Here is a 25,807-nt window from a genome sequence, read left to right as displayed (position 1 = left end):
GGAACTGTGGATCAATTTAATTGTTGAAGAGAATTTGTGATTTCCCAGTTCCCACCTGTTTTTCATCAAAATTTTAATTAAGGGGGAAAAAGTATATGATAGAAGGTGTTAAAGGGACACGTTGGCATGACTCATGACAGTAATATAACACAGCAGATTCCTGTACTTATAAACACTGTGCTTTTATATGTCCTCATTCACTCATTCCTTAGCTGCTTTTGTTCAACATCAATGTACACAACTTATCAATAAGACTCCTAATTGGATTATCTTTCTTCAAATGTTATATGTGGCTATGTGCTTTAATAAATTAGTTATTTACATCAAATACACATACATTAATTAAATATATTGATTATTTTAGTGAGTAATTTTTGTATACCTAAAGCATTTTTTTATCTATCTTTACCACTAATAATTAAATAAGGTGGTCATCAAGGGGTAAAAAATCTGCTAAAATTGGTTACAATAATATTTTTTAAAATATCCTTATCTTCAAATAAAATTTTAAAATTCAAACAAGATTCCATACCAATTAAAAAATAACTCCAACTTTTAATTTTGGCCTAATTTGCTTCTTATTTAGTTTACACTAGGCGAGAAGTGCCTTTTAATTTCTAGTTGTATATAATAGGGAAGTCAAATAAAGATTAGAATATTAAAACTATTAAAAAAAGATTATGTTTCTATCAAAACCATTCATAAAAAGAACATAAATTCAAAATTATCTATAAAAGATTATGTTGAACTAACAAAAACCCTGACTTTTTGGGTAAATTGTCAAATGAATTAAGTAATTTGGATTCAATGGAGTAATGAGCAATTATATCTATCAACCTGACTCTAAATAGTTTTTGGAATTCTCCATTCATTGCTACTTTTAAAATTAATTGTGATGCTAATTATTTTGATTCGGGTGATAGTGTTGATTTTGTTTGTGTTACTAGAAATTGTAATGGGAGTTGGCAAAGGGGGTGTTTGAAAATGATTGAGAGTAATAGTATTCTTCAAAGAGAATTGTTTGCTATTTTGAGAGGATATCTCTTAACTTGGGATGCGGGTCAACGAGATGTTATTTGTGAGACGGATTATGTGGAAGCATTTAATCTTGTTACTCAAGATGGTTTTGGGTTTATTGATCCATTGGTGCTCAAAATAAGAGATATCATGCATTGGAATTGGCGTGTTGACTTTCATTTGAGTTACAACTTTCGCATGTGGAGCTTCTTTCACCTTGGGAGGAGTTTAAGAGTAGTCTTAAACGGGACTATCGCAAATCTGAGCCCATTTAAGGGGATGCCGCTGGCCAATGAGTTGCTGCATGCACAAGGCGGGATTTGAATTTCCGGCACTTGTTTAAGCGGACGAGTGAGCTGACTACTTGACCAACCCAAGTTGGTTGTCTATAATACTTTTTTTTTTGGTTTCCCACGGTATCCCCCAGCCCGGCAGGCCAAGGACTAATCCGCCGCGGTACTGAACTCCATTTAAGGGTTTGCCGCTGGCCAATGGGTTGCTGCATGCACAAGGCGGGATTCGAACCCCCGACACTTACTTAAGCGGACTAGTGAACTAATGTCTATAATACTTTTTTAATAGCTAACTTTTTTAGCAATATATTTTTTGGGGGTATTTTTTTTTCATCTCTTTTTTTTTGGGTAAAAGGTTGGTGATGATGTTGGTAACGAAAATCCCTAGACACAGATTTTCTTCAATCCATACGACAATAAAATTGGAAAACCCAACCCAACCTATTCACCTTTTTAAAACCATAAAAGTGGATTGGGCTTTGCTTCCTCCATTTCAACCCACCCAACCAAAAATAAAAAATAAAAAATGTGTTTTATTTCCAAAAAGTTTTTGTTTTATATTAATAAACTCTTTTTGCAAACCAAAACAATAATAATAATCATAATTAAAAAATCAGCCCTCTTTTCTTCTTATGCTTTCTCAGTGTTGCCGGCTGCAACAATCTCGTTCCAACTTCTCCATTTCCATACAGAGAGAGAGAGAGAGAGAGGTAAGCTCTTAAGATTCTTTCTTTTACCTAACAATGGCGTTTCATTTATTTTTTTTTAATTAGTTAAAGCTTCCAACTTTATTTTGTTTATGATGCAGGTCTTCATGGGTGTTGTTGATTTTTACAATTCTGCTGCTACTTGCTTGGTTAAGTCCAATTCCATTGATAATAAGCAAGTGGGGTTGGGGCAAAGATTCAATTTTTCTTTTGAGGGGAAGAAGATTCAGAGGAGGAGGGACTCTGTGGCTATGGCTTCCACTATTCCTACAACAGAACCGGTTCTTCAGGTGACCGGTGACTCCTTCATCAGAGAGCATTTGAGAAAGTTGTCCCCTTATCAACCTATTTTGCCTTTTGAGGTATAAAAAATAAAAGCCAACTTTTATGGATTCTGTTGCAATGCAATGCTGATTTTTATTTGAAGAATTCTGGGCATTGTTACAATTTCTGGTTAAGAGATTTGGTTGTGTGCTTCTGTTAGCTCTTAGTTAAAGCATACTTGATAACTTGTTATTTTAAATAGAAATGCATTTTTGGAGGATTTCTTTTTTGTTTTTTGCTTTTGCTAATACTGAAGGAATAAGCAATCATATATTTGCATAAGTTTTTGACAATAATTACAATCTAAAAAAAAGGTCTTCGGCTTTTTTGTAGAAGCTGATAAGAGTTAGCTTTTGAGACACGAAAACAATGAAAATAACAAAATCCTGTCCTCACTATTTTTTGTTCTTTCACAAAATCATAAAAAGAGAAAACCTTTAAAATGGGAATGGGAATGAAATAAGAAACAAATCACTCTCCCACCCCACCCAACAAAAAAGAAAATGAAATTAGTCTTATTGGTTCTATGTTAATACTTGTTTTTCTGTTTGATTGCTATGTCACTTGCAACTCACTGCACATGTATTGCAAGTTCATCTAATGTAATTTGTCACCGCTTCTTAGCATAAAAACTTCTCAGTACTGAACCCTGGCTTTTGTAACACTTGCGGTAGGCCTAAGCACTTTGTTAATGGTTACTTTTGTGGGGGGAAATCATTTCATTATCATGCAATTTAGTAACCAAAGATTCTCTGCAGGTTTTATCTTCTCGTCTTGGACGCAAGCCTGAAGATATTGTTAAGTTAGATGCTAATGAAAACCCTTATGGTCCCCCTCCCGAGGCAAGTGTTTCATCTTTTCCCCCCTAGCTTGTAGTTTTTCCATATTATGAGATCTCTTGATCCATCATCCATGTAATACTTGTTCTTTTTTTTATGATTTCTTTTCCCCCCTTAACTATTGCATAAAAATGGAAAATAATTATCTGCTAGTATGATATTTTTTCTCTAAGCTATACTCATGTTTATGCATATGTATTGTCACCTGAGTTTACTGTCAGATGTTTGATAGGTCATGGAAGCCCTAGGATCAATAAAATTCCCATATGTCTATCCTGACCCAGAGAGCCGCAGATTGCGTGCAGCTCTTGCCCAAGATTCAGGCCTTGAATCTGAATATATTCTGGCAGGATGTGGCGCAGACGAGCTTATCGATTTGATAATGCGGTTAAAACCCAAACTCTTATATTAAGCCTCAAATTCATTTTTTTCCTTTGACAATAAATGATTATCGTGCATACATGATGCTCAGTTGTGTGCTTGATCCTGGTGACAAGATTGTGGACTGCCCGCCAACCTTCACAATGTATGAGTTTGATGCTGGAGTTAATGGAGCACTTGTCATCAAAGGTAAGAATAACATTTCATACATGTAGCTTTTAAAGTTTTTCTTTTTGTATGATTCTAAAGTCTAAATAAATTTTGTTTAACTGTTGCGATACATATAAAGTAAAACCAATAATGAGTCTTCATGTTATATGAGCTGGATCTATACATTATTCAATCCTAAAGGATCTTTAGGAAAAGGGTGTCCTAGAGATATTAAATCAACCATGAACCTCCAATAAGCTTTTAGTGAGTTGGTCATTGACAATTGTCGAATGAGAAATAGGTATCTCTAAACAGATTGAACCTTGAGATAGTAAATTGGTTCATATGTTATGAATAAAGATCTTTAGCTTTTAAACTTTCTAGTGAGAATTTGTTCTTATATGATATTATAAATCCTGTTATACTGGTGAAATACAAAAGATAGTACTTAAAGGTAGCGTTTGGTGGAGAGACAGATACTGAAAGACTGAGACTGAGAGACAGAGACTAAGAGACAGAGACTGAAATAAGTTTTAGTATTCTGTTTGGTGACAAGTGAGAGACAAAAATTAAAACAAGAATAAAATTCTAATTTAATTTACACAAAGGATAAAATTGAAATTAATTAATTAAAATGAGAGTATTTTAGGTATAAAATGTTATTAAAGTTTCAGTCTTTGTTTCTAAAAATATCAGTCCCCTGTGTCCCTACATTTTGGAGGCACTGAAATACTGAAATTTTGGGGACAGAGACAAAAACTTTAGTACCAGTCTCTGAGCCAACAAACATGATACTGTGTCTCAGTCTCTCAGTCTCTGTCCCAGTACTGCAAAACAAACGCTACCAAACAGATTATATTTTCATATTTTTGTAATAGGATAAGGCTTTGTTGTTGTTATTTAATGTAAAGGCTTATATTTAATGGTTGTGGATATTTAGATATTAAATGGATCACTTTAAAGGTCTTTTGTTTTAATGTTTCTTATCATTCCTATTGTCCTCTTAACATTATTGTGTGTCAAGTTATTTTTTTTGTGTGTGTGTAATGTCAGATTTGCATAACTATCTCAGTTATTTAAATTGTAGTTCCAAGGAAGTCAGACTTTAGCTTGAATGTGGAACACATAACAGAGGTTGTTAAACAAGAGAAGCCAAAATGCATCTTTTTAACATCACCAAATAATCCAGATGGAAGGTGATTGATTGTCAAGTATTCCTTTTTTTCTATTATATTTTCAGATTGTTTTTATGTCATTAGTATGCTGGAAATTTGCGTGTATACTCTGTTAGATTTTGGTTCTGTTGATACTGTTCTGACAATTTTCCCAACAGTATAATTGATGATGAAGTACTTCTAAAGATACTCGAGCTTCCAGTATTGGTGGTGCTGGATGAAGCATACATTGAGTTCTCAGGAATCAAATCGAGGATGACTTGGGTCAAGAAATATGAGAATTTGATTGTTCTTCGGACATTTAGCAAAAGGGCTGGTATTGTTCTACCTTTTCTTTTAATCCATGTTGAACACGGGTTATTGAAAATGGATTGAGAGCTCGTCTTGTTCCCTTATATATATTAATGCAAATAACCTAATTATGAATGAGGAAGCTGTCTATACTTTGTTTTTATCCTCCATCTATCATTGTTACTTTTCGGCACATCATTGGATCAACTGTATCTAGATACATTAATTCAAAGATGTACGAAAAAGAGGTGGTGACTGATAGAACAATGTCTTTCGGGCATGCAATTGGTCTACTTGATTGCAAATACTATTATATTGGTGACATAACAAGGATTGAAGCCTTGCAGGTTCAGGTTAAACTCGAGTGAAAGTGTATGTGAGGTTGAACTATTGGGATTTATGGTTGCTGTGAAACTAAAACTATCGTACTTTAACACATTTTTGGTTGATAAATCATAATATTGGGATCACTGAGGAAATGGCTCCCTAGATTAAACATCAGCTGTTATCAAAAGTGTATTTGTATTGGAAAATTTAATTCTAGAGAAAATACCATTCTTTATGAGTATGATTGTTAAAGTTGTGTTTGATTAGTATCTTCTAATTGTGGCCCAATGAATTCATATTTTGAAATGAATTGCTGTTTCAGGTTTAGCCGGACTTCGTGTGGGATATGGAGCTTTTCCTTTGAGCATCATTGAGTATCTTTGGAGAGCAAAGCAACCATATAATGTCTCCGTTGCCGCTGAAATTTCTGCGTGTGCTGCATTGCAAAATCCTACTTATCTAGAGGTTCTTTTTTCTTTTTATTTTGTGTGGTTAAGCTCACATATTTACTTTAAATTTTAATTATTCTGGAGGTACGTATAGTTTTTACTTAATTTTTTATTAGGTCCCTATAGTTTTAACGTTTCTAAATAAGTCCTCTGGTTTAAAAATTTTGATTAAGCTGTTTTAGCTGATGATAAATTGCCATTTTAGATAGTATATAGACTTTATCACAATTTTTAAAGCCGAGGAATATGGTTGAATAATGCTTGTACAGGGAGTTAATAAGGAATATTTAACCTATAGGGGCATGATTGAAATGTTTTGTACAATATACTTATTTTGATACAAAGTTTTAAATTATAGGGATCTCTAGAGTACTTAAACTTTATTATTACAAAAGAGACCGCCGCAATGTGACACATTAGAGTCAGTAACTTTGATCTTAAGAATTGAACTTAACTTGCAGAATGTAAAAGATGCTCTGCTGAAAGAACGAGCGAGGCTGTATGATCTCTTGAATGAAGTTCCGTTCCTTCGACCGTTTCCAAGCCATTCTAATTTCATTCTCTGTGAGGTCACCTCTGGAGTGGATGCAAAGAAGCTGAAGGTGCTTTCCTTTTCTTTTGTATCAAATTTTGTTCTTAGTATCTTGTTAGTCGCGCATCAAATTTCAACTTTCGAATTTTTTATCAGAGACTTGGAGCAGATGTATTGCAAAATCGCTTTGTTAATTAGGGTTAAATAAGTTTTTATTCCTTGTAAAATTTAAAATTTCCAATTGTCAATCCCTAGTGTTAGTAAATGGTGAGTTAGTAGGTTAAATAGTAGGGTAATGCTACGGTGAAGAACGAAGTTTGGTGAAGAGTAAAGATTATTCTTTTAACGATGTAAAATAATAAAATTTTACATGATCAAACGGGAAAAAGAAATTATTATTTTGTTATTAATAATTTGAACTAAAGATTGTGTACATGAAAACCAAACAGGAGGATCTTGCACAAATGGGAGTGATGATTCGTCACTACGACAAGAAAGAGCTAAAGGGCTACGTTCGTGTATCTGTTGGCAAGCCTGAACACACAGACGCACTAATCAACTGCCTTAAGAAAATGCCCTAGTTACCACCATTTCTAACTCTTAATTTAGTAGATTTCATTTCATGTTAATGTAATTCATCACATTTTACATGAGATTTTTTGTATTCCGTATTAAATTGAAATTGTATATTATTGGGGGATATTGAAACTAATTTTGATGCGTTTACAATATAAAAGAGTTTTGTATTGTGATCTAGTATGCTAATGTTAGTAAGGTTTTCAAATGAGTAGGAGGTTATTTTTGTGAAAGTTTAGGATTGAATCTATGCAGTCGAAATTTTTTTTTATTAACAATGTATCTTCTTTTATTAATTATTTGTATTATAAAGTTACCGTAGTTAACCAATTGTCACACTTCTTTTGTCTTAGCGCTCCCTGTATTATTTATACTCTGTGTATATCATATTGATCATCAAGCAGCACTCTCACTACTTATCCTAAATAAATAGCGTCTAAACCATAAGTAGTATATATATCTTTTTTTTTCCTTGGTTTATATGCATCTATTTGATCCTTCTATAGATGATAGTTATCTTGGGCACAAAGGTAAGTTTTGACCTGAATTGTTGTGTGCAGCCTTTAAATAATATGTCCAAGGTCTTTTCAAAATTTTAGGTAAAATGTATAAGTCAATTGTAAAATATGAAAATTTTTCTCCTATATTGTAATGGACTAGCCAAGTAGTCAATTTAGTTTGAGGCAATATAACAAGTCTGTAATGTCTTTAGATGTCTCGGTGGCACGTTTATTACACTAATGTATTCAATAAATCTAAATTTTGGCCCACAAACTTAGATAATTTTTGAAATTTTATCATGATGAGGATAAAACATTGTAATTGTTGATCTTTATCGAAGAATTCATAGTAAGCATAAATAATTAATTCGTGTTGTTGTCATGAAAAGGACCGTCATAACAATAATATATAAAAGTAAATACTGATAGTAATATATAAATACATATAAAAGAAAATTTGTTTCTACTGTTTTCATATTTTTTGTGTGTATATAATATATATAAAAAAATATTTATGATAGAGATTCATTTGGCCTTTTATCTATTTTTTAAAACTGTCTTTTAATATTTTTTATATTTATCATCAGAGTCTTTAAAATTAGGGGTGGCAAAGCGGACCAGCCCGTTCCGTCTTGTCTAAACCCGTTTCACCAACTAAAATGGGTTCAAAATGTTAGTCAGTCCTACTTTATGGCGGATTGGTGGGTTGGCGGGCTAGTCCACTTGATTCTTTTTTTTGAAAAATAAAATTCATTAAAATTAACCAAAAAATAATAATTAAAAACTAAAATACAAATAAAAAATAGTCAAATTATAATATAATTTTTTTACTATTTTTTTAATTTTTAACTTCAATAAAATTGTTCAAAATAATATTTGTCAATAAAATCATCTTTATTTTAAAAAATAAGTCACATAATTTGAGGATATATACGAAATTGTAAAATAAAATAAATAAAGTTAATAACTAAAAGAAGAATAAAAACAAAAAAATGAAAAAAAAGTGTTTAAAAATTCTATAATTATTAATTTTATAATAGTAACCACTCTTTTATTTAATAAAAAAAGAAAAATAAAAAGTTTTGACCCTGTGGATCGGCCCGCCCCGCCCCGCCAAAACCTGCCAATTTGGCGGTGTGGGTTTGACGAATTTTTTTAATTTGGCGGACTCCAAATCATAACCTGACCCATCTTTTTTAGCGGGTTTAGCAGATCAACTCAGCAAACTCAACCCGTTTTGTCATTCTTATTCAAAACATATTCTACAGAGGAGAACGGGCCCGGGGGTGTTGAGGGTTGGGATATTAGCTTTGAAGAGGGGGGTGGGGTTGGGATATTAACGTTGAGGACTATAACTTAAATTAAAAAAATATATATGCTATATTAAAAATTTAAAATGATTAGAAAATACAGTATGTTATCCTTCTATTAATTTTATTAACGTATCTAAGTTTAGTAAAGTTAATTATAGAAAAAAAAATAAATAATAAAAAGAGAAAAACACTTTTAGATAATAGTTATCAAACTTTGATAATGAAGGAAGAAAAAGAATAGTAACCTCATGTTATGGGTAGTTTACGTAATAGAGGTTCGTTTATAAATTAAAATTTTTTTTATTTTTTTTTCAATTAAGTTATCTAGATAGAATAATGTAATATTTTTTTGAATAATTTTTTCTTATATATGTAGAAAGAAGTGTGTTCTTTTTTTGTCAAGAGAAAGTGTTCTTCTAGTCTCTTTGTGATAGAGAGAAGTTGTAATTCTCAAAAAAAGTTATTCAATTATTTTCATATTTTATACAAATTTTTAATTTTTCATCTTTATATTTTGCTGTGTCATTTGTCTAATACTTAACAGTGGTAGAGCCAAAAGTTGCTAATTAATATATTTTTTTTCTCCGCTGCGAGTTACAATCTAAAAACAAATGGCAATAAAGTATGAAATTCTAAAATTCAGTGGGAGTAATTTTTTTGTATGAAAATTGAAGATAAAAGCCATTCTGAGAAAAGACAATTGCGTGACAACAATTGCAGGTAGACCCACTAGAATTACAGATAAAAAATGGAAGGAAATGGACAACAATGCTGTTACAAACTTACACTTGGCACTAGCTGACTCAGTTTTATCAAGTGTAGTAGAGAAAAAGACAAAAAAAAATTTGGGATGCTCTAACTAAATTATATGAAGTCAAGCCACTTCACAATAAGATATTCTTGAAGAGAAGACTTTATACTATTCCAATGAGTGAGTCCACATTGGCAACGGATCACATCAGCAATCTAATACTCTATTTTCCCAACTCTCATCGTTGGAATATACCATAGCAGAAAACGAACGTGCAGAGCTCTTACTTTAAAGTCTACCAGATTTATATCATCAACTTATCATTAACTTAACTAATAATGTTTTGACTGATTATCTTTCTTTTAATGACATGGCTATTGCGGTTCTTGAAGAAGAATCTAGGTGTAAGAATAAGGAAGATGGATTAAAGAACTCAAAACAAGCGAAGGCTTTGTTGATGACAAGACAGAAATCAATGGAGTGTGGTTCCAATGGAAGTCAAAGTAGATCAAAGTCACAAAGTAAGAAGCAGGTTAAATGCTACAACTGTGGTAAGAGAGGAAATTTCAAGAAAGATTGTTAAAATAAGAAAAGTATAGAGAAGGTTCCAGAAAGATCAAGTTCTCAAGGATGTGTTACGACCACCTCTGATGATGGAGAAATCCTGTATGGCGAAGCAACAATTGGTTCTAAAGGTAGCAAACAGCTCACTAATGTTTGGATTGTTGATTAAGGAGCAACATGGTACATGACTCCTCGTCGTGATTGGTTCTGTACATATAAACCTGTCTTGGAAGGATTAGTGTTTATAGAAAACGATCATGCCTTAGAAATTATTGGAATGGGTACTGTCAAAATAAAAATGTTTGATGGTTCTATTCGTTTACTTCAAGGGGTAAGACATGTGAAAGACTTGAAGAAGAATTTGTTGTCGATTGGGCAATTGGATGAACTTGGTTGCAAGACCCATATTGAAGGTGGGATCTTGAAAGTTGTTAAAGGAGCTTTTGTGGTAATAAAAGTAGAAAAGATTGCAGCAAATCTATACATGCTTGTAGGAGATACTTTGCAAGAGGCAGAGGCATTAGTTGTTTCAGCAAGCCAAGAAGAAATAATGATGATATGGCATTGCAAACTGGGCCACATGTCAGAATGAGACTTGAAGATTCTTGTAAAACGTAATCTCATTTCTGGGCTCAAATCGATAAACTTACCGTTTTGTAAGCACTGCATTACAAGCAAGCAACATAGATTGAAGTTTGATAATCAACTTCTTGGAGCAAACACATATTGGAGTTGATTCATTCTGATGTGTGAGAATCACTGGAGATTTTTCTAGGAGGAGCAAAATATCTTGTATCATTTATTGATAATTACTCAAGGAGGCTATGGGTGTACCCGATCAAGAAGAAGTCAAACGTGTTTGCGATGTTTAAAGAGTTCAAAGCAAAGTTAGAACTTGAATCCGAAAAGAAAATCAAGTGTTTAAGGACAGATAATGGAGGAGAATATGTTGATGGTGATTTTCTAATATTTTGCAAGCAAGCAGGTATTCAATGGCAATTCACAGTTGCATATACGCCTCAGCAAAATAGTGTAGCAGAGCGAATGAATATGACTCTCCTAGAAAGAGCACGAGCTATGTTGCAAACTGCAGGTTTAGCCAAGTCTTTTTGGGCAGAAGCTATTAAAACTACCTGTTATGTGATAAATCGGTCATCATCAACTACATTTGGGTTGAAGACACCAATGGAGACGTGACAAGGTAAACCACCTAATTATTCTTCTTTACATATATTTGGTTGCCCTGTGTACGTGATGTACAATTCTCAGGAAAGAACAAAGCTGGATCCAAAATCTAGAAAATGTATATTCTTGGGTTATGCTGACGGAGTTAAGGGGTATCGCCTGTGTGATCTCACGGCTCGCAAGGTAGTTGTCAGTAGAGATGTGATATTTGCAGAAGATTAATTGCAAAATGAACAAGAAAATGACAGAACTATTAAAGAGATAACCACTATTCAAATAGATAAAAAATGCAGAGAACGTGATCTTTCTGAAGCAGAACCACAATACGAAGAACAAGAAGCAGAGGCCAATGACATAAAAGTTCGTCGATCCACTCGACAAAGAAGAACACCACCATGGCACTCAAATTATGTTTTGACAAACCATAATGCATATTGTCTTTTGATAGAAGATGGAGTATGGAGGCTATGCGCAATCCAGACGCTTCTATGTGGATGACAGTAATGCAAGAAAAAATTGAGGCATTACATAAGAACCATACCTGAAAACTTGTTGAACCTCCAGCAGGTCGAAAAACTATTGGTAACAAATGGGTTTACAAGATCAAATAAGATAGTAATGATCAGGTGGAACGATATCGTGCAAGATTGGTTGTCAAGGGATATGCTCAGAAAGAAGGTGTTGACTTCAATGAAATATTTTCTCTAGTGGTAAGACTAACTACTATTAGAGTAGTTTTGGCTATGTGTGCTGTAATTGATTTACATCTTAGATGTAAAGACTGCTTTTATTCATGGAGAACTTGAAGAAGATATATATATGCTCCAACCAAAAGGTTTTGAAGAACAAGAAAAAGAAAACTTGGTTTGCAGGTTAACTAAATCTCTGTACGGTCTAAAGCAGGCGCCAAAGTGTTGGTACAAGAGATTTGATTCTTTCATTACTAGCCTTGGATACAACAGATTTAGTTCAGATCATTGTATCTATTACAAGAGGTCTGGTGATAATGATTTTATTATTCTGCTGTTGAATGTGGATAATATATTAGTGGTAAGTCTCAACAAAGATCAAATCCAAGAATTGAAGGCACAGTTAGCTAGGAAGTTTGATATGAAAGTCTTGGGACCAACAAACAAGATTTTAGGGATGCAAATCCACCAAGACAAAAGGGATAAGAAGATTTGGCTATCGCAAAAGAATTATTTGAAGAAGATCTTGCAACCCTTCAATATGCAAAGAATGTAAGCCAATTTCAACCACACTACTTCCTATGAATTTCAAATTATCCTCAAGTATGTGTCCTAGTAGTGAAGCAGAGAGGATGGAAATGTCTTGAGTATCGTATGCATCAGCGGTGGGAAGCCTTATGTATGCCATGATCTGTACAAGGCCAGATATTACTCAAGCAGTTGCTGTGATAAGTCAATTTATGGCAGATCCGGATAAAGAGCATTGGAATGCTGTTAAGAAGATCTTGAGATACATCAAAGGGACCTCGAATGTTGCATTATGTTTTGGAGGATCGGAATTCATTGTCAATAGATATGTCGATTCAGACTTTGTAGGTGATCTTGATAAACGAAAATCTACTACAGGATATGTGTTCATGCTTGCAGGAGTTGCTGTGAGCTGGCTATCTAAATTACAGACTGTTGCAGCTTTATCTACTATAGAAGCTGAATATATTGCAGCTACACAAGCATGCAAGGAAGCTATTTGGATCCAAATGTAGATGGAGGAATTCGAGCACAAACAACAAATTGAAGATTCTTATGTATTATGACTGTTAGAATGCTTTACACATTGCAAGGAATTCTACCTTTCATTCAAGAACTAAACACATTGGAGTACAATATCACTTTGTTCGAGTAGTAGTAGAGAAAAGAAATGTTGATATGTAGAAGATTCACACTAAAGATAACCTAGCAGATGTCATGACAAAATCAATCAACACTAAAAAATTTGAATGGTATAGATCTTCATATGGCCTATCAAATACATGAGCAACACAAATTTTTGAAAATTCACCAAAATTAGCTTTAAGTGGGAGATTGTAAGTTTAGTAAAATTAATTATAGAAAAGAAAAAAAAAAAGAAAAACTAAATAATGAAAGGAGAAAAATACTTCTAGGTAATAGCCATCAAACTTTGATGGTGGAGAGAGAGAAAGAATAGTAACCTCATGTTGCGGGTGGTTTACGTAACAGAGATTCGTTTATAAATTGAAAATCTTTGCATTTTGTTTTCAATCAAGTCATTCAGATAAAATAACATATAATATTTCTTTGAGTAGTTTTCTCCTGTATATGTAGAGAGAAGTGTGTTCTCCTTTTGTTAAGAGAGAATGTTATTATAATCTCTTTATGATAGAAAAAAGTAATAATTCTCAACAAAAATTATTCAATTATTTTTATATTTTATACAAATTTTTAATTTTTTATCTTTATATTTTGCTGTGTCATTTGTTACCTAATAACATATACACAAAAAATCAATCATCATATAAATTACTTGTATAAAAATATAAAATATATATTAAAATATAAAATATACATTAACAATAAATTAAACAACAAATATATTTATATATAAATACATCATATCTAATTTAGTAGCCTTGATAAAATACTTCATTTCATTTTATATTATAGTTATTGTTTATCAAAATTAACTTATTTTATATTCATTTATTTGTTTACAAATTGCATCTCATACATAACTAGCTAAGCATTACATATGTTTATTTGTTATTTTATTTTCTCATCTTTATTATTGTGTATCTTAGTTAAGAATTTAATTATCCTAAATTGTCCAATTTTTAATTCATTATAAGAAAAATAAGCGATTTTACAACCGCTAAAAATAGTTATTTTGATAGGATATATTTTTTATGGTCGCAAAAAGAGTTAGTATTATTAGAAAAGGTTTAAAGTATATCTTTTACGGCTATTTAAAAAAATATATTTATTGACATTTATTCTTTACCATCAATGATAGCTAAACATTAATAAAAGTAGTGTCAATAAAGTTTTCTTTTTTAAAATTAAGTGTTCGTTAAAAGTACATTTAAATATATTTTTGTAATTATTAATCATCAATAATATCGTAGATATTAGAATTAACAACCATTAAAATATATTTGAACATATTTTTGACACAATTATTTGTTACAAAAATACTCTAGCAAAATGGTTATTTTTTGTATACTATTAGCCGTGCTAAGTTCTTTATTCTGGTGATTGTTGAGATTAAATTAGTGAATATAATGATAAATTAATAACTTGATAAGTGATTATTAAACATATATGTATATATGTTTAACAATTTAGTACATAATCTTTAACAATAAAAAACAAATATGTAAACTTATTTGGTTACACTTAAGGTGTATTTTTATCCAGTAGACCTTGGTATTGATTTCTCAAAAAAGATTAATTATAAAATTCTACTTGAACATTTCTTAGCTAGTTATCATTATCCTCAGATAACTGCGATGAAATTAAACTTTTTCAAAAAGAGAAAAGTTTATGAAATTCAGTTTTTACGTTAATAGAAACAAAACAAAACCAATAATGCCATCAAAACTTTATAGAACCCTAATAATTAAAACGCAAAGAGAATATGTTTTATATATGATTTTTTATTTTTTGTTGTCATTTTATATATATCGAATCATATCTAGACAAAAAATTTCTTAAATTTTATAATGATAGACAAATGCAAAAAAAAAAAAAAAAAGAAGTGAATGTAGGTATATTTTTAATAATATAAAGATTTCATTTTTCTGGGATCCCTAAGGTATAGGTCGAAAAATTTTTCGTTCCAACTTTTTTTTACATACAAAATGGTCCCTAAGGTTTAACTTGGTTTTAAATTTTTGGCAGCAGAAGCGGAGGCAGAGGTGGATCGTAGACAACTTCTTCTTCTTCCCTTCCTCCTTCGCAGGAGCAAAAACACTCTCCTTCTCTTTTTTTTTTATTTTACAATTTTTTTATGGGTAATTTAATCCAAAATTTTAAGATTTAAATAAAAATGACGATTTTAAAATTTGGTTTTTAACCTTAAAAATGATTTTATATATAAAAAAAAATTTCGACCTATATCTTAAAAACCAAAATCGTACTTAACACTTTTTTTAATACATGTGCAATTGTTTGCTAGGTAAATGAATGATGTCACTTGACCTTTACGTTTAGAGCTATAGGTTGTTATATATAGTGCATGTTAGTAGCTTAGTTAGATTTATCAGGTGAAAAGCTCACCAAGTTCACTGTTGGTTAGTTAGAGAGGCTTTGTTCTACTACAGCTGAGGTGCATTGTAGAGAGTGTATATATATCTATGTAGACTCTTCTAATAACTGAAATTCACCATTTTATCCTATCAAGATTTACAATTGCATCTTTCTCTCTGAAGTTCTCTCTCAAAGGTGCTGCTGCCCACACCATCAACACCTTTTAACATGGTACGGTGAGCGTAGAGTGTAGCAAGCACTGAGATTCAGATTGAGAAAGACGCAGCTTGATCTGAAATCTTGTCAATTTTGCAAGAACTCAATTACGGTAATGGTGATCCAAGTTCTCACTTTCTACCCTCCCCTTGCGATCTCGATCTGGATTTCAATTTCAATCTCGAATTCAACATCGAACTGATGCTAGGGTTCGCGATTTCTTCTCAATTTGTTGATTGACACTCTCCATTGAGGTTAGGGTTGGCGATTTGGTCTGACCTCTTTCTTCCGATTTCCCGTTCAACATCTCCCCTGTTTTCTCCCAATCCTTCTCCAAATTCTCAAGTCTGACCTATTTCTTCTTCTTCTTCTTCTTCTGATTTCTTCTCTTCCTACAAACTCAAACAATAGAGATTGATGAGAGTGTGCTCCCTCTCACTTCCTTCAATTGTGAGGCAGCAACTCCAATCAACGAGATTGTAGGAAGAAGGTTGTTCAATCGTAATTGCCCGATGGAAGGTATCAATGCAGAGGCATTCATGAACTTTTTGAACCAGATCACAGCATTTCAAGCAAATCTTAGCAAGAGGAATGCCAAACCGAATCAAGATTCGACAAGCATTTACTACCTTCATCCATCTGACGGTATTGGTACACCTCTTTCTACTATTACAATTGATGGTAAAAATTATGGTGACTGGAGTATAGCTATACTTTGGGGGCTGAAGGGAAAGAACAAAGTAAGGTTTGTTGATGGTAGCCTGCCTAGGCCTGATAAGGATGATGAAAATTTTGAAGCATGGGATAGATGTAATACATATGTTGTGGCATGGATTAATCACTCTCTTAGTCCTGATATATCACGAAGTGTCGTCTGAAACACTATGGCAAGCAATTTGTGGACTGAATTGAAGTGCAGATACTGTCAAGTGGATAGATTCAGAGTGGCAGAATTACAGGAGGAGCTTTTTGCAATTAGGCAAAAAGACCTTGATGTAACATCTTATTTCACTAAGTTGAAGACTATTTGAGAAGACCTTGAGAGTTTTAGATCTATTCCTAATTATGCTTGTTAGAAAAGTGTAGCTATGGCCTAGGTATAATGCGACAATATAGAATTGAGGATCAAGTAACTCGATTTTTGAGAGGCTTAAATGAGCAATTTTCGAATGTTAGGTCTCAGATTATATTGTTGGATCCACTCCCTAATGTGAATACTCTACTCTGCATGTTGACACAGCAGAAACACGGATTCCTGAATATGGATATTAATCCAGAAGTCAAAATTGCCTATGCCGCTACTCCCTCAAACACAGCAAACCCAGGAAATGACAGAGGAAAAGGGAGGGGTAGAGGCGGAAGGAGTCAGGGAGGGAGAGGAAAGGTGCAATGCTCGCACTGTGGAAAGTTGGGTCACAGTATTGATGTGTGTTACAAGAAACACGACTACCCATCGAACTTCAAGGAACGCAATGCTGCAGAAGGAGCTGGAAATTTTGCAGCGTCCCTAGTTACTAAGGGTGATTAAGAGAAGCTCAGGGAGAAGAACCTTTCATCACGTTCTATTCATTTGGAAAAGGTTGGGGGTGACACGTTGGAGTTCACCCTTGAACAAAAGTAAGCATTGCTTACTCTTCTCAACAAGAGCATTGGAGAACACTCCCATAACATGAACCTGATGGCATCAAAGGTTTCACCCGATATACCTCATCAAGGTAAATTGGAGCATCCGGCAGTTCCTCCTCTAGGAATGGTAGGAACAATTTTGCATTTTAAAACCAGCATTAATGCATTAGATGTTTCTCCAAATAAATTCTTGTCTTGGGTAATTGATACAGGTGCTACTGACCATGTATCTTATTACCTAAGTGATTTTTATACATATAAACAAGTAGCTCCCATAATAGTTAAGCTACCCAATGTGGCCTGGACCACAAGCACTATTATGAGAACTATTATTTTTTCCAATGAACTTCTACTCAATAATGCTTTATACATTCCATCCTTCAACTTCAAACTAATTTCGGTTTCAAAACTCGCTTCCGAATTGCATTGTCAAATGATTTTTACTGACACAAAATGTGAGATACAGGATCTGAGCTCGACGAAGATGATTGGAGAAGCTAAGGAGAATGGTGGTCTTTACATATTAAATAATGAGGTTTCGAAACACCCATGTCCTAGTGCACAAATCTGTTCAGTTGTCAATAATAATCATAATAATCATATTTTGGATCCTTGTCTATGGCATTACAGGTTAAGACAGTTACCCAATGATAGGCTAAAACAGATGAAGCGAGATTTCTCTTTCATCTCATTAGATAATAAAGCAGCTCTGTGCAATGCTTGCTATTTTACCAAGCAGAAACGACTCATTTTTCCTGTAAGTAGTTTTCAACCAACTGTACTGTTTGAACTTGTACACGTAGATATTTAGGGACTTCTTGATGTACCTTCAAGTAGTGGTCATAGATATTTTCTCAACATTGTAGACAATAAATCTCGGTATACATGGGTGTATTTGATGAAGTTAAAATCTGAAGCATGCATTTTACTTCAGCATTTTGCAACTTTCATTCAAACTCAGTTTAATAAATCAATAAAGGTCATACGGTCTGATAATGGTCCAGAATTTTGTATGAAATATTTTTTTGCTAAAACTGGAATTTTGCATCAAACTTCCTGTGTTGAGACACCTCAACAGAATGGAATAGTGGAAAGAAAGCAGCAACATATTCTCAACATTAGTAGAGCTCTTCTATTTCAATCTCATGTTTCCCACTGTTTTTGAAATTTTACTCTCAAGCATACTGTTTTCTTGTTGAACAGAATTTCTTCAACCTTTCTTAAGAATAAATTTCCATTCCAAATTTTACATGATTCTCTCCCTGATCTAGTGCACTTACGGGTGTTTGGTTGTCTTGCTGATGCCGGGATCCTCACTGCTCATCGGTCCAAATTGGATCCCCGAGCACGGAAGTGTGCATTCCTTGAATTTAGGGAGGGAACAAAAGGATATGTTCTACTTGATTTGAAATCCAAGAAAGATTTTGTCTCAAGAAATGTTGAATTTTATAAAAATTACTTTTCTTTTGCACAAAACGAGTACAAACAAACACATACACCGAATCTAAAATTACCATGCCACTTACTCCAAGACCTGACATGCTAGAACCAAAATAAGACCCCTTTTCATATTCCCAAACTGGAAATTAGCCAAGAGTTATTGAAGATAACTCGATAAGGCCTTATGGGGACACTTGTGAGCCAAACATAGAAAACATTCGACCAAGAGAAATTGAACATAGTACACTTAGAAGATCTACTAGGGAGAAATGATCACCCACTCATTTAAAAGATTTTGTTTGTGTAAGCACCACCATTAACAATATTAGGTCCAATTGGTCCATCAATTGCAACAAAATCAGGTATTCAATTTCAAATTGTCATATGATTCACTTTCTACATTGCATAAGGCATATTCACTTGCACTGACTAATAATGTTTAGCCAAAATATTATGAAGAGGCAATCTCACAATCTTGTTGGCAAGAAGCCATCAATGCTGAGCTCAAGGCTCTAAAATTTAACAAGACATGGAAGCTCACAACTCTACCACATGGGAAGAAGGCGATGGGAAACAAGCAGGTTTTCAAGATAAAGCACAATCGGATGGCTCAATAAAGAGGTATAAAGCCCGATTAGTGGCGAAAGGATACACACAAATGGCTAGTATCGATTATTTAGACACTTTCAGCCCAGTGATAAAGTTGAAAACATTGAGAATTGTGTTGGCTCTAGCTACCATGAAGGGTTGAATGCTTAAACAAGTCAATGTGAATACTGCTTTCTTGCATAGAAAACTCAAGAAGGAGGTGTACATGAAGCCACCACAAGGTTAAGATGTTGAAGAAGGAAAAGTTTGCAAGTTAGAAAGGTCATTATATGGGTTTAAACAAGCAAGTAGGGAATGGAATCACATGCTACACTTAGTATTGGTAAAAGCTGGGTACACCAAATCTGCATCCGACCACTGTTTGTTTACAAAGGGGACAGAATTTGGTTTTACAGCATTGCTAGTATATGTGGACGATTTGGTGATAGCGGACAATGATGAGAAGATAATCAACCGAATTAAAAGAATCTTATATGAGAAGTTCAAGATCAAAGATATAGGAGATCTCAAATTTTTCCTAGGAATGGAAGTTACAAGGTCAAAGAAAGGGATTGCTCTCTATCAAAGGAAGTATGTCATGGATCTTTTAAAGGAGGCAAGGTTCGAAGAGTGCAAGCCTGCGACTACACCTTTAGACTATACAGTGAAGCTGTTCAGAGAAAAGGGAGAGCCATTGAAGGATCACTCGGGCTACAGAAAGCTAGTTGGAAGGCTATTGTACTTAGCCAACACCAGACTAGATATCAGTCATGCAGTGGAAAAACTTAGTCAATTTCTGGACTGTCCGACCACCTAACATATGCAGGAAGCACATCATGTGCTCAGGTACCTGAAAGGAGCACTAGCAGTAAGGTTGTTCTTCACTTTAGAGGTAGATTACAATCCGACTGGGTTTTCAGATTCAGACTGGGCAGCATGTCCAGACACAAGGAAGTCAATTTCGGCTTATTGCTTCTATCTAGGAAACTCACTCATATCGTGGAAGAGCAAAAAGCAATTAACAATGGCGTCTTCATCCTCTGATGCTGAGTATCGAACTTTGGCAAGTGCCACTCGAGAAGCACAGTTGATTAGTTACATAGTAAGAGACTTGCAGGTTTCGCTTTCCAAGACTATTAACATCTTTTGTGATAGCCAATCGGCTATATACATTGCATCCAATCCTATTTTTTATGAGAGAACAAAACACATAAAAATAGATTATCATGTGGTAAGAAATAAACTTCAAGAAGGACTGATTCACTTACTGTCGATTTTGACTCATGAGAAAGTGGCTAATCTGCTTACTATGGCACTTGCACCCACAATGTTCAGTGGGCTACGGGACAAACTTGGAATGCTGAACATATGTGCTCCTAACTTAAGAGAGGGTGTCACTTGACCTTTATGTTTAGAGCTATAGGTTGTTAGTATAGTATAAGTCAGGAGCTGTTGTATATAATGCATGTTAGTAGCTTGGTTAAATTTATCAGGTAAAAAGCTCACCAAGTTCATTACTGTCGGTTAGTTAGAGAGGCTTTGTTCTACTACAGTTGAGGTGCATTGTAGAAAGTGTATATACAATCATTTTATCCTATCAAGTTTCACAATTGCATCTTTTTCTCTGAAGTTCTCTCTCAAAAGTGCTGTTGCTCACACCATCAACAACTTTTAACAAATGATTTTCATAATATGAGCATATCTACATTTACTCAATTGGAAATTTTGTACTTTTTATATATCAACTCTTTTTCACACACACACAGAAATTTTGTACTTTTCATATATCAACTCTTTTATACACACACTAGAGGGCTATTAAAATTTATTGTTTTTGTCATTAATAAAATATATTGTTAAATTATTAATTAGACTAAAAAAATTAAGTTGATCACGGAAAAATAAATGATTTCTAACATTTTTCATATATATATATATATATATATATATATAGAGAGAGAGAGAGAGAGAGAGAGAGAGAGAGAGAGAGAGAGAGAGAGAGAGAGAGAGAGAGAGAGAGAGTTTTGTTGGATAGTAATTAATAAGCTATCTACACAAACCATACAAATATCTATGCATTTATTATAGATTTAACTTAATATGAACAAAAAAAGTATACGTATGTAGTTTACAATATAGTAGTTTATCATAAGTACAAATCATTATAATATAGTACTAGTACAACTAGTCAAATACATATCACAAGAATAGAAATCATAAGTAGGTATCTTATCCGATATTGTTGGTATTTTTTAAGGGAGAGGGCCGGATCAAAGTGCTATTAATCAGACTAAAAAAAATGGCACTAAAAAAACTTGGCCACGTTCCACAATAATACCAATGACATGTGGTATGGTCGAATTGTATAATTAATTACTATATATTATAGTATATATATATGATGTAAAAAAAAAAACAAAGATACTTGTACTGATAATTAAGAAACTTGGCATAGTGTATGAGGGATTTAGGGCCTGCAAGGTGAATCAAAAATTCCAACTCCAAAGGAATGAATGGTTAGAAAAAGCATCATCATCAGCATCACCATTATTGTTATCCTCAAAAGTTGTTGGTGGTGTAGTAGTATACAAAAACTCACCTGAGTGCACCTTATCTATCCCTCCATAGTAGAGGCCAAAATCATAGCCAATAGTGTTATCAAAATTGGAATCATTTTGATCATCCAACACGTTCAAAAATGTCCAATCCATGTCCCCATGGTCCACTTGCACGTTATTATTATCATTGTTGTTGTTGTTATTATTATTATTATTATTATTGCTCCCATCATAATCACACACAGAGCTTGCACTATTAGCGCCATTTTGTGATGACGGTTCCTCTTCTTCCTCAGCATCAAAATTATTGGCGAATTTGGATGCAACTTGTTGAATTTCATGGTGGGAGAGAGAATGGTAGTGACTTACATTGTTGATCTCCAAATGAAGAGGCGTGTCGGGGAAGTTGAAACTGGCGTGGCGGCCGCGAAGGCAGTAGAGGGCGGCGTCGAAAGCTCTAGCCGCCTTTTGTTGGGTGTCATAAGAACCCAACCATATCCGTTCTCGGCTGTTGGGAAGCCTAATCTCCGATACCCATTTGCCCCATTTCCTCTTCCTCACACCTTTGTACATCTTGCAACTACTTGAACTAGAATCTACGACTCTGTTCAAAGTAGAGTTTTGCAAGGTTGAATCAATGTTAGGTGTAGTAGTCATGGTAGTAGACATTTATGTGTATGTATGGGTGTGGGGTTTGACGGCGGAAGGGTGGGGAGTGTGGTTATATAGTAGCCATGGATGAACCAGATTTTGAAAATCAAGACGTGTTGATTTTAAAGTGCTACACTACAAGAAAAAAGGCCTATGGCCACGCTTTATACGTAGAAAAAGTGGGCACGTGGCTAATCATAGGAAGTTGATATCGCTGCAGTGACGTAGGGTAACGCGGTAGGACCAACCACAGTAAAAGAAAAATTCACGTGCGCAAATTCTGGGTTCAACTTGACAGGGACTTCCAAATAGAATATAATCATACACTACATCATAATTATATTGCCAACAAGGCGTATCATTGTATTGTATAATCACCTACAACCAATCATTTAACTAATTTTTAAATTTGTTATTCAGAAACAGAAATAATACGGGTATTATAATTTCAGTCTAGCTACACATTTAAATAGTTTTTTAATTAAATTTAATTAAATTAGTCTAAGTTCAACAAAAATTATTTTCATCACATTAGCGTGTATATATATATATATATATATATATATATATATATATATATATATATATATATCTTTTTTTGTTTTTTCTTTCTCCTTCTCCATTTCATCCTCCTCCTTTTCATTCTTATTCTTTTTTTTTCTTCTTATTCTTTTAAATTTGTGCATATAGGTTTTCCTGCCCTTCTTCTTCTTTTTTCTCTTTCGTTATCATCATCACCAACAACACTAATATTTTGCTAACATCTTTATTAGTTCTGATTTTTATCTTGTGCCATTATTAAATAATTTCGATTTATTTGTGAATTAATTAATTTTCATTTGATACTGCTGATAAGTATTGACTAAATTTATTATTTTTTAAGTAATTTCAGTTTATTTCTTAGTTTAATTGACGTTCATTTGGATTCAGAAATAAATTGTATGTATTTTTTTTATTATTAACTTTTTTTGACTGCTTGTTCAAAATTGAATTAATTTTAGTTCATTTGTGTCTTAATTGAGGTTCACCTGATGCTGCTAATAAGTAATGACCAAATTTTTTATTCCTTAAGTAATTTTGATGCATTTTTTAGTTTATTTGAGGTTCATTTAGATCTAGAAATAAATTCGATGTGTTTGTGCTAATTGAGATTCACTTGATATTGCTAATAAGTACTAACCAATTTTTTTAGTAAAAAAAAAATTCATTATCACTTTATTCCAAGGTTGCGAGAACCGGACCAGTCAATGAACCGGTAAGGCAACTGGTTCACTGGTTCAATGGTCTGACCAGGGTTCAACCGGGATTCAACCGGTTTAATTAAATATTAAATAAAATTATTAAAAATTAATATATGTAATGCTTGATCACTATCTAGTTGTTCTATCTTCAAAAATAAAAATTTCTAATTAGTAACAACTACAATTTACAAACACAAATTTACACAAATTAAATATTGATTGTTGAACAGATTTACAGAATTTCTAATCACATCAAGAAGCAAAGAATACATGCAGCACTAAAAGTTCAAAACAGAAAATTATCAATTACATTCGGCATCAAAAGTTCAAAAAACAAATTCAGAAGTTAGAATCCAAACAATTAGACAATTAAATCAACAATTAACAAGCAACAAAACTAATAAGTACCACAAAAAATTAACAAAATTATTTTAAAAGAATTAATTCAAATTGAAAAGAAAAGTGAACCTTGAACAAAATCATCAAATGAAGTCAATCAAAATATAATGGTTCTCAACAAGCAACTAGAGAGTGCTAATTCCATAATTTCTAGCCTTGAAGATGCCCACAGAATTATGTTGTAGTTGCTGATCATGGCTGTTCCATCTAAATTCAAAATGAAAGCAATCTAGAATTCAAAAAAATATATCAATCCATATAACTCATACGATATTCATTCAACATAATTAACAAAGCAGAATTGAATTTAAATTTTAAATCTCAAAATTCAACAGAACAGTATTCAACAGAGCACAAATAAACAAAATTCAATATAGCCAAATCCAAGATAGCAGAATTGAGTTTATATATTGAAATTCAAAATAAACAAAATTGAAAAACAAAACAAGAATAATTAACAAAATAAAAAAATTAATTGAAAAATAGAACAAGAACCCATGAGCAAGAACTCAGAAGATGGAAAAGATTTGAAAAACAGAACAAGAACCATGAACTCAAATCTGTCCAATTCATACAGTTTTATCACCAAATAAATGAAATTAATTGAAAGAAGGAAAAGATTGAAGTACTAACTACTGAGTACTAACCGCGGGACGGCGACCTTCGACCCGGATACTACGGTGACCTTCGACCCGCGATGGTGATGCTTTGCTCCGGCGTTTGTTGGAGGTGACTGTGGTGTTTGTACTTTGGAGGAAGAAGGTTGAAGAGAGACTGAGAAAGTTAGGGTTGGAAGGCAGAGTATTACCGGCGGCGAGTAAGGGCGACGATGGAGGAGGCGAGCTCGGCGACGACGATGGAGGAGAGGAGCTCGACGATGACGAAGAGGGGCTGCTCCATGGTGGGTGGCTATGTGACGGTGGGTCTGCCCGTGGTGGCTATGGTGTCTCTTCTGAGAGTGTGAGAGTTGAGAGTTGAGATTAGGATTAGGGTTGTGCGTTTGCCATTTAGCACTTTAGCTTCTCTCTCTCTTTTCTTTTTTTTTTACCTTCAAAACGACGTCGTTTTGAAGTTTAATATCCAAACTAAAAACCGCTAAAAAATCGGACGGTTATCTCGGTTCACCGGTTAACCGCCGGTTCGACCGGTTTTTTGCCAAACGGTTTCTGACCTTACCCGGACTGGCTAGGTGATCGGTTTCCGATTTTTCCAGTTGAACCGGCCAGTCCGGTTGGATTTTTAGAACCATGCTTTATTCAATTGTATTAGATTTCACTCTATTCCATTTAATTGGTTCAAATTTGAACAAGCAGTAAAAAAACTCAGTTATCAACAAAAAATAAAAAATACATTAAATTCATTTGTGAATCTAAATGAACCTCAATTAAACTAATAAATGAACCTAAATTACTTAAGGAATAAAAAATTTAGTCAACACTTATTAGCAGCACCAAGTGAACCTCAATTAGCACACAAATAAAC

The 25,807-nt window shown here is 33.4% G+C and overlaps 3 protein-coding genes across 4 annotated transcripts; 2 read left to right on the top strand and 1 right to left on the bottom strand.

Moving 5' to 3' along the window:
• The first annotated feature begins 1,893 nt into the window (after positions 1-1,893).
• Positions 1,894-7,241, top strand: LOC112697622 (histidinol-phosphate aminotransferase, chloroplastic). Of its 2 annotated transcripts, none has more exons than XM_025750866.2 (10): positions 1,894-2,020; positions 2,119-2,379; positions 3,100-3,183; positions 3,413-3,567; positions 3,653-3,750; positions 4,799-4,907; positions 5,045-5,202; positions 5,827-5,969; positions 6,415-6,555; positions 6,935-7,241. In XM_025750866.2, the coding sequence occupies exons 1-10, from the start codon at positions 1,943-1,945 to the stop codon at positions 7,064-7,066; spliced, it is 1,359 nt and encodes a 452-aa protein (XP_025606651.1). In that variant the 5' UTR covers positions 1,894-1,942; the 3' UTR covers positions 7,067-7,241. The 2 variants fall into 2 exon arrangements, with proteins under 2 accessions (XP_025606651.1, XP_025606652.1); XM_025750867.2 differs by having other exon boundaries at positions 1,905-2,020; positions 3,402-3,567.
• A 9,093-nt stretch (positions 7,242-16,334) lies between these two features.
• LOC140180313 (uncharacterized) lies at positions 16,335-17,350 on the top strand. The gene is made up of 3 exons (XM_072220780.1): positions 16,335-16,632; positions 16,742-16,817; positions 16,909-17,350. Exons 1-3 carry the CDS (start codon positions 16,335-16,337, stop codon positions 17,348-17,350), a joined length of 816 nt encoding a protein of 271 aa, XP_072076881.1.
• A 4,183-nt stretch (positions 17,351-21,533) lies between these two features.
• Positions 21,534-22,807, bottom strand: LOC112697623 (uncharacterized). Its single transcript, XM_025750868.3, has one exon. The coding sequence runs from the start codon at positions 22,701-22,703 to the stop codon at positions 21,963-21,965; it is 741 nt and encodes a 246-aa protein (XP_025606653.1). The 5' UTR covers positions 22,704-22,807; the 3' UTR covers positions 21,534-21,962.
• Between the last annotated feature and the right edge of the window lie 3,000 nt (positions 22,808-25,807).

The sequence above is a fragment of the Arachis hypogaea genome, chromosome 16 (genome assembly GCF_003086295.3).
Source record: "Arachis hypogaea cultivar Tifrunner chromosome 16, arahy.Tifrunner.gnm2.J5K5, whole genome shotgun sequence".
NCBI lineage: Eukaryota > Viridiplantae > Streptophyta > Magnoliopsida > Fabales > Fabaceae > Arachis > Arachis hypogaea.
The sequence above is the reverse complement of the archived record's forward strand: the minus strand, read 5'-3'. Positions and strand labels throughout refer to the sequence as shown.